Raw genomic sequence first — 14067 nt, forward strand, 5'->3', positions numbered from 1 at the left:
AACTTTAATATCAAAACGCCTGCGGTCTGAGCTTTGAGTCTGAATGGAGGCTGAATTCCCTGGGGAAAAGTTCTAACATCTAATCCGCTAATCTTGCATCCATTCATAGAGCATGTAATAAGTCTTTGGTGACCGCTTCGCAAGGGACAAATCAAAGTTGTTTGGGGGGAGGCTAGGTGAATCAAGTTGTAATGTTTCCAATGCAAAACCAGCACCACTTTGATCAACTTCTGCACCATCCCTTAGGCTAAAGCAAGATTATATCATGTTTCTCATCACCTTGGTACAAAAGTTTCTGTCCATAAATGTCATTCTAGCGAATGATCATTTTATACCAGATTTGGCATTGCATGCACTTTCAATGCATGTCATTTTGCTGAATGTCCGTTGACTGTGATATTTTTTTAAAATTTTCTGATGACCCATTCCAACCAATGATAAAACAAAGTTGTTTTCAAATCAGACAATATATGTAAAGAATAAATTTTAACTTTATTCCCATAAAAGACATCACAAGGCCCCAGAACGCCACTGTGAAGCGAATTATCTCATCAGGTATTTGTCCGTCTGGCCTAGGAGCGCTTGAAACGAACCGATGAATGGCAAATGCCGTCCCCGGGCCCCGGCTGACCTCTGACCTGGCAGCCATGGAGCAGCAGCAGCGACTGCAGCCGCGCGTCCTGACAGCTGCCAAGGCCCGGCAGGACGGTAGGGTTTCCGCCTTCAAACCTCCAGCTGCGTGCGTTGTAGATGTAATATCGGGGTTCCTGCGTGTGTTCCGACGCGAGTGAACCCCGTTGCACCCGTGTAACGTTACCGTATTGCGTCACAAAGTGTTAGTATAGACCGATCGCCTAGCTTGTAGAGGTTACACACAACGCTAACGTAACCGTTCATTTGCATGTCTGCTAGCTGTGGCTATAACTAAACCACGCATAATTTCCAGCCTGCAAAACATCCTTTTAGTTGGAAATAACTAAATCTACAAGCACATCACGAATTAGGATAGATAGCAGGGTTATCTGGTTTGCTATGGGGGTTGGCGTAAAGAGATAGATAGGCCGGAAAAAGGGGAGAAATTATGGAAATCTTGGGGGCTGTCACTTCCGAACGCAGCGGGTGAGAGAGGGTGGTCACTACGCTACGTTAATCTTGTGGCAACTCCGGGTGTTCATGAATCAGTAACTAGAGGCAGACTGACGAAGGGAAAACATACAGGGGAGGACAAAAGGGCAAACAGAAGGAAACTGAGGGAAGGAGAGAAGAAGAAATGAAGGGAGGGTTGGGGACAACATCTGGGGTCAAAGGTACAAGTTCCGTTCTGATGTCAAACTTTGTTTACATAATGTCAGTAACAAGAGGGAGGATATAGTATACTATAAGTGGAACCAGTGCAAAGAAAATCTGGTATGGATTCCATATGCATACTCTGTTTTATTGTTTTATAATGCATAGGTGAACGGTTTGATTTTAATAACGTGTTGTAACTCGTGGCTGGTGTAATTTCGCTCGTAAAACATATTATAAACGGCGCCCTAATATTATTTGTAACTCATAGCGTGGCTTTCTAATTTTGAAAATGAGGTGTGTCCGAGGCTTCGATATTTTGACCTTTAGGGTCAACCTCTGTAGGTCAACCTCATATATGTATCTGCGGGATCCCTATATTGGGATCTGTATGGGGGGTAGCGTGTTACAAATTACGCAAAATTCTTGTTGCGCACTTCACGTTACAGTAATATTGTCCTGGGGTAGATTCAGGAATGTCCCTGATAATTTACTAATATATTGCAAAACATAAGTAGGGTACTGTTAAGTATTATTCTTTTACCAGTATGGTAAATTCGACGACCCCTACCACTAAAAATAAAACTGTAAATATCTATATTGGTATAGCCGGTATAACCACCCTTTAGGGTAACACACCAGCTTCGCAGGCAGGCGGCGCGGCGGCAGCTGGCTACATCACACCAAACAACTTGTTACACCTAACCTTTGAACATACAACTCTAAACATTGTTTAAAGCTATATAAAAACCACTAAACGGTCTAAAGCAACTGGATGAGACATTCCATTTCCAGATAGCATCCGCTATCTTTCGTTAGTGACTGAAAATTATTAATCTCATTCTCAGTCACTTATGAAACATCTGAATCATCAGAGAATCTACTAGTCCAGTTGCTTGATTTACATGTACAACTGTATTTTGTATTATGTAATGTTCTAGCTGGACAGCCAGCTGGGTGTAATTCTGCACAATTACAACAGGGGGCACTTTATTCACATTAGCAATATAACATTACCATGTCCAAATCACTATAACAGACTCAGGCTCTATTGAGAAAAAAATCATCATAATATTCCAAAATTAACTGAATAACTTAGGGATGGATGCCTGCAGTGTGTAGCATAAAGTCACTCAAATTCAATGTTATGGCGTTCATGGCGTCAAGAGATGGGCAGAAAACATAAGGATATGCCTGAGATGAAAAATTGTGTAACACTGCCAACATGGCGGACAAAAACACTTAACCCGTCTCTTTGAGTCAATTTAGAAGTTATTATTATATTAACCCTTCTCCAGCTGGGGGGTAAATACTAAAGTACACCATCCAAATCTCCAGATCTGTTTCGGTTATTAGGAGTCTGCAGGGAGGTTAAGCCAGAGGCTTGATCATATCAAACGTGACCAAACTATTTATGAAGTGTTCAACCCAAACATCAGGCAGGATAAAAATACATCAAAAGGCCATGCTTGTGTAAACTAGGCCAACATTGCGTACTGTGACCAGGGACATTACATAGTGTCCTTGCTGTTACTCAGGCCCTATCGTAAATATAGTACAATGTAGTACATGTAGTACATGTATTCTGATGGGCACAGTAGTAGCACACATCAATGTAATGTTATATATCCAGGTTTGTCAGTACATCGTGTCTTAGTTAGTTATAATTTTCATTTGTGTGTCCTTAAAGAACTTCAATGCTCCCTTGTTACGTAGTTACTGATATTGGGCTTTTAATATACTGTACAGTTTAGTTCAGTTTGGACCCAAGAATTTTTGTGGTCTTGGGAAATATTTTGGTCCAGCTGAATACTGTTGGCAGAGATGACTATATTTCATAGTTAGTACTGTAGTACCTGATTCATTTGTTTCTGACAGATGCACGGGTACCTGACTTCAAACTTTGATTTATGAGGCTAACCTCACAGTGCAGAAGGTCTCAGATTGTCAGAAGGAAGGTGATTTATAGGTTTTTATTAAGGTTTTAACTGACATGCTATGGTTTGAGCTATTCCTGTCATGGTGATAACAATACAATGTTCTTGCACTGTGCACACTGTAGAAAAGACCTTGAAGGAAGATCTCGAGATGATCAGGACCATACCAATATATTGATCTTGATCAATACTAAACAACTACATGATACTAGTATAGCATTAATGCAGTGCATGCATTAATCATATTCCCGTGCATTTGGAGAGAATAGCGTCTTGAAGGCAGGCTAGAGAGCAGAAGCAATCGTTCTGTTTCTGTATAACTGTAGATACTGTTTACCCAATTTCTTAGAATTAATATTGTATTGGCACCTTGACATTGAGCATCTTAAAGTAATCATGAACTTTAACTTCCACTCTGGTACCTAATGACCTTGTGACTCTTACTGCGCAGAATGGCGATTGGTTCCTGGCTTCCCGCAGTGCTGTATCAAATTTTGCTGTCGCTTCTCGAGCAGGACTGCGACAGTCAGTGGTACAAGAGAGAGGGTGAATGCTAGAACTATTGCAGAGTGGAGCTCCCTGTCACCAAGTACAGTAGGGGCATTATCACTAGATAGCTGTAAACAATGTTGAGATAGATGTTCAAGGGCTAGGTGTAACAAGTCGTTTGGTGTAATGTAGCCAGCTGCCACCGCACTGCGTGCCTGCGAAGCTGGTGTGTTATGCCGAAGGGCGGTTATACCGGCTATACAGACGTAAGACGGGCAATGTTGTTCCCTGATGATGACTGCATGTATTGTCTTGAGGTTCTTAACTTCACCGAATATAATGATGACAGTAAATACTGGCAGGAAGAACGTTAACGACTCACTCTTGCTTTCTAAGACGACAAAACATCCAATAAAAGTTACGACACAGGCGAAGTTATGGCGCCCGTTGGGGGTGACAGGTAATTTATGTCACGCGGCTGTCGCATAGAATGTTCGCGACTTATCACGTCCGAACATCTCGATTTAAAATTCTCGTCAAGGCAACGATATCCCAAGGTCAAAACTTGAACCTAAAGGTATCTTAATGAAGGTAATCAGATGATTATATTTATTACAACAAAATGATGAATTTGTATGTAAGACTTTAGTCTCACAAAAACCTAAGATTGTTCCTAATTGGAATGATCACATGCGTATACCAATGTCACTAGTATCTCAAGAAGGGGACTAAAAAATTCCTCTCTCAACAGCTGATACAGTCCAATTATAATTTCACAATTACTATATTGAAAACAAGCTGCTTAAAATGATATGCAATAAATACATTATCAACATCTTACTGGCCTTTGTCTTGAGGCCTTGAAATACCCCTTCAAAAGATAGCTCACAGTAGACTAACAACATCATGCATATCCTTAACTAAAACACTGAAGTATGAAGACTTGGATCAATGGTAGTATAGTGACATTGCTCAATGACAGGAACACAAACATAGAAACTGTTCATCCCTGTCTGTCGCCTGCCAGTATAATACAGGGGGGGTCGCCAGTAGCCAAGGGTCAGATGTCGCCCGTTACTTTTTGTAGAGACCATGTCAAGAATGTCGCGTCTCGTGGAATGGTGTGCATTCATCGCCATTAATCCTAAACCCAGTCAAACTCATTACAAAGGCTCCTTGGGGTGATGCATAATACATCTGGGACCAAATGCTTATCACTGCTATGCCAGCACCTACTTATAGCACACCAAACAAGCCCCATATATATTTAGCTGTGCACACTTCCCTAAACCCAGCTATCAATCTCAGCTGGCGTCTTGACGTAGGTTAGCCGGCTCCTGCCCGTGTATCTGATACCACGAGTCCCTCTCCCACGATGATATTGTTTCAAACCAAAATATCCCATTATGGATCCACATCTCCTGTGGATGAACCCTGACCTTGGTCAAAGACTTATTTTGATGCGTGGCATGTGTGACCGTTTGCTGGAGAATTCTGTATGTGGTCCCACTGCCTGCCTGCATGGACTTGTTCGCGAATGAATGTAATACCGGGGCTCCTGGTTAGGAAATTATTGCGTGCTATTTAGGGAGAACAACACACACAGACCCACAGTGTGTACATTGTTGGCCAGCTGGCCCCGAGCGTACGAATTGTGTGGTGCTATCGTACGGGGCTAAATCCGGATGTCGTTTTCGATCGCGTTATAGCTGCAACGCTGGTCAACTGGTACCCGTTATGTTTCTATTTCAAGTCGGATTTTGGCATGTCAGACGTAAACGTCACAGCAGTTTAGATCAAGTAACATTTCCGCGATTGCTGAATGGCAACAGTATATTTAGATAAATGCTCTGGTCGTAGTGGAATGTATATTACTTCCCGTTGGGCAAAGAGGCAACAGCTACTGCACTCTGTGCGCTGGACTTCGATGTAGAAAGATGTGGCTGAAGAAAATCCTCTTAGGTCTGGCAACCACTTTTTAAGATTCTGCTTATAACGTAGTACTATCTTGTGTGTCGTTACAAGCAGCAATGCTGTTGCATGCCCTGAATCCTGGATTATACGTATACGCTGCTTCGTAGCGGCCTCGATAAGGGATGTGCGCTCCATGGGCAAACAACGAGACGTAAATGGTCTTGTGGTCGGGGCGTCGTTGTGCTTACCGCATTCCAGACATGGTAAAACCGGGTCGTTTGGCTGACGGCACAATTATCACTGTGTATACGTGTTTGTATTTAGCAGGCGCTTATACACTGTTCCTTGTTTGAATGCAGGTAGATACAGCAACGTAGTATAACATCGCTTTATGTTGTTCTTAATCTTAGATGCTGGTAGTCATAACAGATAATTATGTGGTTATGTGCGTTGGTGCGAGGCATTTTGCATGGAGGTTTCACATAATTATGTTCCGTCACACATACTGAAGTTGACTAACTGTCATCTACATTTATAACCTGTTTTCTTGTTTTTTTCGCACATGAATTTGATAGACTGCTGGGGCAATGAAAGAAATGTTGCTTCAATCATGGGACCTTATTGTTATTCCATGGTAAAGAAACCTGGGCAATGCCACGTACAGTACTATGATTTATTTTATAGCACTTAGATGGCAGCAGTACCAAGTACTACCAACAATGTCGTATGAAGCCTTCCATTTCTATACGCGTCACACATATCTACAATTCCAAGTACAGATGGCCAGCAGTTTGCGGACATATGACCCGACTCAACTCGAGTGCCCCGACTCCAAAGTCGCTAAGCATTGTGCTCCGTACACCTCTTATATATGTCTATCACACATCTACATACCTGATGGACATCTACATGCCTTACACGTCTTCACGCATCACGAGGTGCAGAGCCATTTGTGGACACATGCCCTGACCTGCCTGTCTACAACTCCAGCCAACCGACGATCACTAAACCTTTCCTCTGTGCTTGGGATAGACATACTCAAAGATCTCGCTTCACACATTTGCACAACTATATGTACTGTGTGTCTGCACAGTCACAAATGTACGTACCCGACAAACTTTTGCTACAGCATCTTACATGCGTCACACATATCTACACTGCAGTACCGAATTCCGACTCGGAGCCATTTGGGGACAATGTCATGACCAGACTGCCTCAGCTTCAGTATTGCTTAGGTAGTCCTCAACCTTTTCACAGACAACGTGCTTCACACATTTACACACCTCTACATGTCCATCATCATATACATGTATCTAAAAGTACATACATGCGCACCTTACTAATATCTACGTATGCCAATCCCATACACATTAAATTTTACATTTGTCAAATTGTCACGCATACCTATATATTGCAGTCCTGAATTCCGAGTGAGGTTCGCCCAATCAGCTCGCCGTTTGCAGTCACATGACCTTATGACCTTACCGTCTCCACTCTAGGATGCTACGGTGGCTGTCATTGGTCCAATGGACAAACGATATGCCTCACACAACAGACATATACACAATAGGTGGATTAACTAAGTATTTTTATACACAATATGTAGATTTGTGACAACAGTTTGGATCAAGGATTATATTTAACGCTTATGTTTTTCATTTCAATCTCACTAAAGATCCCCAAACTGCCAAAAAAATTTGTATTCAGGCATAATCTATGACCTCATGAATATTATACTTGACATTACATTTGATTGAATTTTATTGTCATCATAATGTCATGAATACTCATTGCCTGCCTTGTATTTTCCAGATGAGGGTGCATACAGGTCATGAATGTTATAACAGTGATGTTACACTTGATGGAATTTTATGTATGATATCGTAATGTCTGCCCTGTTTTTCCCAGGTGGGGGTGACGGCCACTCCCTGCTGTGCTCCGAGTCCATGTTGTCCAGCAGCCCACCCGTGTCGGAGCCCCAGCAGTCCCCCACTGAGAGCGAACTGCGCCAGGTACTGAATTCGAATAAGGTTCCAACTTTTGCGACAGTTTGTTTATCTTTCAATGATCAACATGATTTTTCTGTGAAGCATAGTAAGCATAATAAGTGGGGTCGTGTGGCACAATGGCAGAGTGCTCGACTCGGAACCAAGAGGTCCCGGGTTCGAGTCCTTACATGCCACCGATCTTGGGAAAGGCACTATACACGACTTTACCCACTTAAGTTAGGTGGAAATGAGTATTGTCTGTCCTGTATTTGTTTCTATGTGTGGGATACAACACCAGCAACAGCTGCCTGTATCCCACGTGTATTGCACGTGTATTTTTCTTGGTTTGGATATTACAATTTGTTGTTTTGGCAATTACAGTTCAAACTTGCATCATAATGACTTCTATTAACACAAACAAACTTTCAAGACCATTCATTATTATTCATTCACTCAGGTATGGAGACAGCCCGAGGGATCCCCACATGGCTCCAAGTCCTACACTCCCTCTCAGCTGTCGCAGGGCGCTGCCGCCAAGTCCCCCTCCAGTCCCCGGCTAACCATGCACGCAGACACATCCCTTGGCAGAGACTACGTCAGAACGCCCACCAAGCTGAAAAGCGGGGAGAGGAACAACGAATGTTTGCCCCCGAAGAAGCGGGAAATCATCAGCCCCGCGAAAGAGATGGACACCCAGAAAGAGGAGGAGAGAATGCGATCGATGCCAGGCATGGTCACGGTGTCGGTACCGACCACGTACACCCCCGTTCTTGGCACAGAAAACCCTCTAAATCGGTTGGCCGACGTCGCTATTAACAGCGAGAGACACCTAACAAGCACGCATGGCCTAGCACCGTCCACTGCATCTCTGGAAGCGCGGAGTATAGCGCAGCTTTCTGGAGATGCAACGCCCGCATCTTACCCAACCGCACCTTATTCATCCATCTACTCCTCCACAGCGTCACTTCCATCAGCTAAACCCAGTTCCTCCCTCGTCCCTTCCACCGCTACGATCGCGCCCGGATCAGTACCAGCCACCGCCCTCCCCACATCCGGCCCGTACGTGGGAGCGCCCTACCTTGGGCCATACTGCTCCTCCGGGTATCTCCCCTCTGCATTCGGACAGTATCCGCAGATCGAGTCGTACTCTGCCATGCTGGCTACCATGGGAAACCACATCCAGCAGGCACAGGGCCAGGGTAACAAGCCGCCCCTTGTACCCTCACAGCTGGGCATAACACGGCAGCTGGATCCGGCAACCTCTGCAGGGACATCTGGTCAATCTCAGCTCTACATGGCCCAGGAAGCAAATCCAGAACAACCTCCAGTACCTACAAGTAAACCGTCATCGGATGGTCTTGACCGGAAAAATGGTATTCAGGTGTCCCATGCGGGAACAGGGGAGGCCTTGATGCCGCCCTCCAACATGCGGAATGTTCTAACTCTCCAGACTGGCTCGCAGAAATTAAGTCTCGGCGTACCGCAGGCAAGCAGTGGTGGGGAAACAGTCCTGTCACCCAACAGCGTGAAGACGTCTGTTTCCGATGACGATGTCTTCAAGAAGCCCGGCGCTGTGGTGAACCACGGCCGGGTGGTACAGGGGACTGGAAGTAGCATTGTGGTAAACACTCGGACGCCAGGCAGCAGGATGGACAGCACTTTACCGTGCGAACTCCCCTCTTGGCCAAACATCATACTGCCACAGGCCATCGGGACACAGGCGTCCGCTGTGCAGTACCTCGACACCTTCTCTGCTACCTCCCTTCCCCACCTGTCATCCACGAACACAGTCCACCCCATCCCGTCCACCGTTCCACACCTAGCGATCCCTCCTGGAGCCACCCTTGCTCCCATCCCCCCGCCTGCACCTTCTGCCATTGCTCTGTCTCACGGCAGCCAGGTTTGTTTAATGTTTATATTTGATCAATCTCCATTAGTTTGTACAGAATATCTATACATACTAGTCTTCCTGGAGTCGTATTACATGTACACAAGCTACACATATAATTATGTATATACACCTACAGGCTAAACGTAACTCAACTAAACATGGTAACACTGCAAGTTGTGCTGAGAGGTCAGAGGTCTTAATACTAAATCTAGGTTCCATGTATTAAAAGATGTTGGTGCATATAATCTTATATAATATAATATTATGATTTGTAGTAGTAGAATAGTTTAGTCAGAACTCATACATATATACACAATACACAATACACTCTGACACCAGACTCACAGGCAACCATTACAGGATGCCTGAATTGTTCTGTGGTCGACATCATTAAAATACAAAGACATGCTGTCAAGCGGTATTTTTAACAAAAAATTATTGGTTACGTATTGCTAAAATTTATATCAATTACATGTATAGATATTTTTGGTGCAACGGTACAGGAATGTTTGTTTTGCTGAGGCTGTTTTTGGTTTTGGCAGGTGCTGGGCCACTTCATGAAGGGCTCTGTGATCCAGCTGGCAGGAGGGGAGCTGAAGCGTGTGGAGGACGTCACGACAGAGGACTTCCTCCAGATGTCCGGATCTGGCCCGACGTCGTCTTCGTCCCCGCATCACGTCACGTCGAGCACGGTCGTGCGCATCACCATGGAGGACGGCTCCAGCGCGGGGCTTGTCCACATCACCTTCGCTGTGGGCCACGACAAGAACCTGGTAAGCAGTTAGCTAGACTACGTCATGTTTCTAGCAGTCCATCTGCTCAGTAAAGTCACTCAGTGACTTACCACTATACCAGCCTGATGAAACTATTCGCGGAAGTCCTTCTGCTCGTTGGGCCCCTAACCTGATTGTGTATACATCATGTTTTTAGCAGCCCTTCTACTGGTCTGGCTCCCTAGCCTGACTACATCAGGCTTCTAATGTACGTCACAGTTTTAGTAGCACTTATACAAGTCAGGCAGAGTCCAAACTGTAAGTCAGGAGAATTTGGAACATCTTGATTCTTGTCTGTTGATTTATGCATATGTGCAGGTTCCCACAGTTGCCTTAACATTTATGACAGATTACAGAAAAAACATTGTTTTCTCATTGTAGGTGACAGTTGAATCCACAGTGGACCACCCGTTCTTCGTCGTGGGACAGGGTTGGTCCTCGTGCCGACCTGAACGGACTCTCTCCAGATACAGCCTGCAGTGTCACACCCTGACCGTGGGCGACACCTGCATATCCCTCATGCTGTCAAACAACGTAAACGGACTGAACCAAGAGCCTGGGAGGGCCAAACAGCAGGCCACGGAAAGTACCAAGGAAAGAACTGATTTTCCCGGGTTATCATCATCGTTAGCATCACCTTCGTCACAAAATAACAGAATAAACAGAGTAGAACTGACGTCGTCGCAACATCAGCAGGCTCACGACACCCACGGTTCGAAACACGCAGATTCTGCTGGGAGTGAAATGGGAACTGGATTCGTCTTACCTCATTCAGAAATCCCTGGTGGTAACCATGGACAACCACATGCCGGCGCAGGCCCGCAGCAGTCGGCTCCAGGTATGCTGCAGACTGCTGCGACTATGCAACAACAACAGTGTGGCCCGCCGCACATGGCAAGCCCACAGTTCAGTCACCACCACCACCAGAGGAACCACGTAGCGGTGCCCTCTAGCAGCGGCAGGCCAGCACTGCAGCACAGTTCACCACTGATCCACGTGGGAGTGCCTGTTCTGCAGCAGGCTAACCGTGGCGCGTTGCCCCAGTATGTCCAAGTCCTCCAGCCCGGGCCCGGAGGCTACATGGCCATCCCCGTCCAGACATGTTCCGAACCGGAAGGACCACTGTCCACAACCGCAGGAGAGGGAGAGAATGGAAGATACGCCAAGACGAACGCTAAACTTTACGTAATGCACAGCCAGGCGCCCTCCAGTGGTACTGCAGCTGTTTCAGACAGTAGACTCCCAAACACTGACGACAATCTCGTACACAGAAAAGGTGACTCGGATAGCACCAACACGCAGACTCAAAAAATTCGGAAACGTCGCTGGTCCGCCCCGGAAACTGGAGACAGAGAAGAGGACGCGGCAAGCCCAAGTCGCCAGGCCCGGTCTGTCGCACTAGAGTCACTGATAAAATTTACGTCACAAAAACAAGGCAGCTAAATGCCTTCACAGACTACTTCGCTCTCTTACAGTGTAGCAAGGCTTCTGCCCAAGAGTTCTTAAAAACCACATCATACAAGGTGCCGAGGAGCTCTGTGAAAGGAGTCAAACATTCCATGTCAGATCTGCTGTATACATAATGAACTTGTGCTGCATGGGTAATTCCCAGACTTGAACATGAACAGTCGGATTATTTAACAATAAGAAATTCAATGATCCTATACACAGTTTTTCTGCACATCACATTAATGCATCGCAGCACCCCCATTGCAATAAACACATGATCGATACTCATTAACAGATTTATTTATCTTATAAGACTGGGGGCGATCAAATTAAATAAAGAATGAAATCTATCCAGAGCCCTGCAACAGCCCAGTTTGTAGAATTCCCAGGAATTTCTGTCAAATTTGTACAGGACTAAATGATGAAATGGTGCCCATTTACACAATATGCCAGCTTTGTCCATATGTGTTAGATATGCTTTGCTTACGTGTGTCAGCCAGACGAAAATTCTACTCTGCATTCAAAGTTATCAAATATATAATATAATCAGCAATATGCCAGCCCTTCCTCTAATTGAATTCAATGGATGATGGCTTGACACCAAATGAATTGTGATACTCCCCCACCCCAGATTGAATTCACATGATTTTTCATCTAAAAGTATGTTTAATCATGGTGCTTTTCACTCTAACACACAACAGTTTATACTGTGATTATCCCTTTAGAATATAGTCAATCAGTACTTACTTATAAGTACAATGTTTTGGTAGATATCACACTTGTTATTTTAGCTTTTCCCACGTGAAGAAAATATTTGCTTGTTTCAAATATGTTCATATGATGACCTCTGGACATATGGGTGTCCATAAATTTATTGATTGTCTTGCTTAATGGTATATTAACAAATGTATGAATTGTGCATTAACTGTACCACAAGAAACAAACACATGTTCTGTAGTTCCAACTGTATGTATTTGTAAATTTGAAATCTTCATCAACAGAGAATGCATTGTATATTTGCACAGGGACCCATGCATATATGATCAGATCATATCTGTTTATGTTTTAAATGTACAAGAGTACACTAGACATGTAACCATAGATGGACAGTCACCGATTGCAATAGAACTGTATCAACTATGAAAGAATTACATACACAACAGTCACACGGTGTCCGTCTGCCTGTGTTTAGAAGTAGCCTCTTCCAGGCTTCGGAAGCGGGTAGGAATTTGCCAAACAGAAAAATAACATACCAGGGGAGTTGGTCCGCTAAGAAGCACATTTGCTGTACTGAGCTTCCTAAGCCTGGTAGAGGTTACATTAGTTAGAAGTGCCAAGAGCAGGAGCAGTAGCTATCCCTTAGGTTTGGACTTTTACTTTGGACCTTCGAAGTGGTTTAATTTTGCGGTACAGTATGAGCGAAAGGAGTTAATTTTCAGTGTTTGAAATTCACGGTTGGAAAAGTGCTATAGACTAGTGTAGTTCAACAGAAATGCAAAAAAAAAAAGTTCGTGGATTTCGCGTCTTTTTAATTAATAAAACCATTGCGAAAACCGCGAAAACAAACCACCGGGAAAGTAATTGCATTTACAATATTGGGTCATAGAAATATCTGTTGTTGTTTTAAGCCTCCACGTCTTTTGCAGTGTTGTCACAGTTGTACCGTGTGGAGTTAAAGTCACAGACAAGTCATCGGTTTTAATGCGATTATCGAAACAACGGCTTGCCCGTGCGGGTTCCATAGTTACCGCCTGTAGCCTTAGCCAATAAAAGACGCTATGAAAAACCTTGAAAATCATGCTGCCATACAGAACCAAGCACTTGACCGTAACTACAGTAACGTAACGGAGTAGCCTCCACTAGGCTTCAGATGTGACGTTGAAATTGGCAAAATAGACAGATAACATACCAGGGGAATTAAAGGATCACTCGACGTTACAGTTTGCAAATCTGATATTGCTTTGACAAGTTAACTCCCCTGGCATGTTCTCTGTCGTCTATTTGGCCAATTTCTACTCTTTCCAGTAGCTTCTGAAGCCTGGTAGAGGCTATAAACAAACATAAGTCTGGTTTGCGAGGCTAGATTTTGCGTCGCCCTTCGTCCTGGCAACAGTAGTCGCTTCATGTTTACAATCTCCAAGCTACGGCGGATCATAGCCTTAGGGCGGCTGACGAAAGAGCGAACCCAGCCCTCCCCGATTTTCGCTCCGGCCTCCTCCCAAAAACCACACACGGGAGATTATGTACAAGCCTGTCTGGTCCTGTATGTAGAGCCCTTCGGCTGAAGAACTATATTCAACACGGACCCGGTGAAGTGGTTTGCTCGAAGGTGACCACTT

At 44.5% G+C, this 14067-nt stretch overlaps 1 protein-coding gene across 1 annotated transcript; it reads left to right on the top strand.

Moving 5' to 3' along the window:
• The first annotated feature begins 575 nt into the window (after positions 1–575).
• LOC109480559 (ataxin-1-like) lies at positions 576–12894 on the top strand. Its single transcript, XM_019782782.1, has 5 exons — positions 576–708; positions 7536–7639; positions 8073–9515; positions 10049–10279; positions 10661–12894. The coding sequence occupies exons 1-5, from the start codon at positions 600–602 to the stop codon at positions 11720–11722; spliced, it is 2949 nt and encodes a 982-aa protein (XP_019638341.1). The 5' UTR covers positions 576–599; the 3' UTR covers positions 11723–12894.
• Positions 12895–14067: the final 1173 nt, after the last annotated feature.

This window comes from Branchiostoma belcheri, unplaced genomic scaffold, assembly GCF_001625305.1.
Source record: "Branchiostoma belcheri isolate BF01 breed outbred unplaced genomic scaffold, Haploidv18h27 scaffold51, whole genome shotgun sequence".
In the NCBI taxonomy this organism is placed as follows: domain Eukaryota; kingdom Metazoa; phylum Chordata; class Leptocardii; order Amphioxiformes; family Branchiostomatidae; genus Branchiostoma; species Branchiostoma belcheri.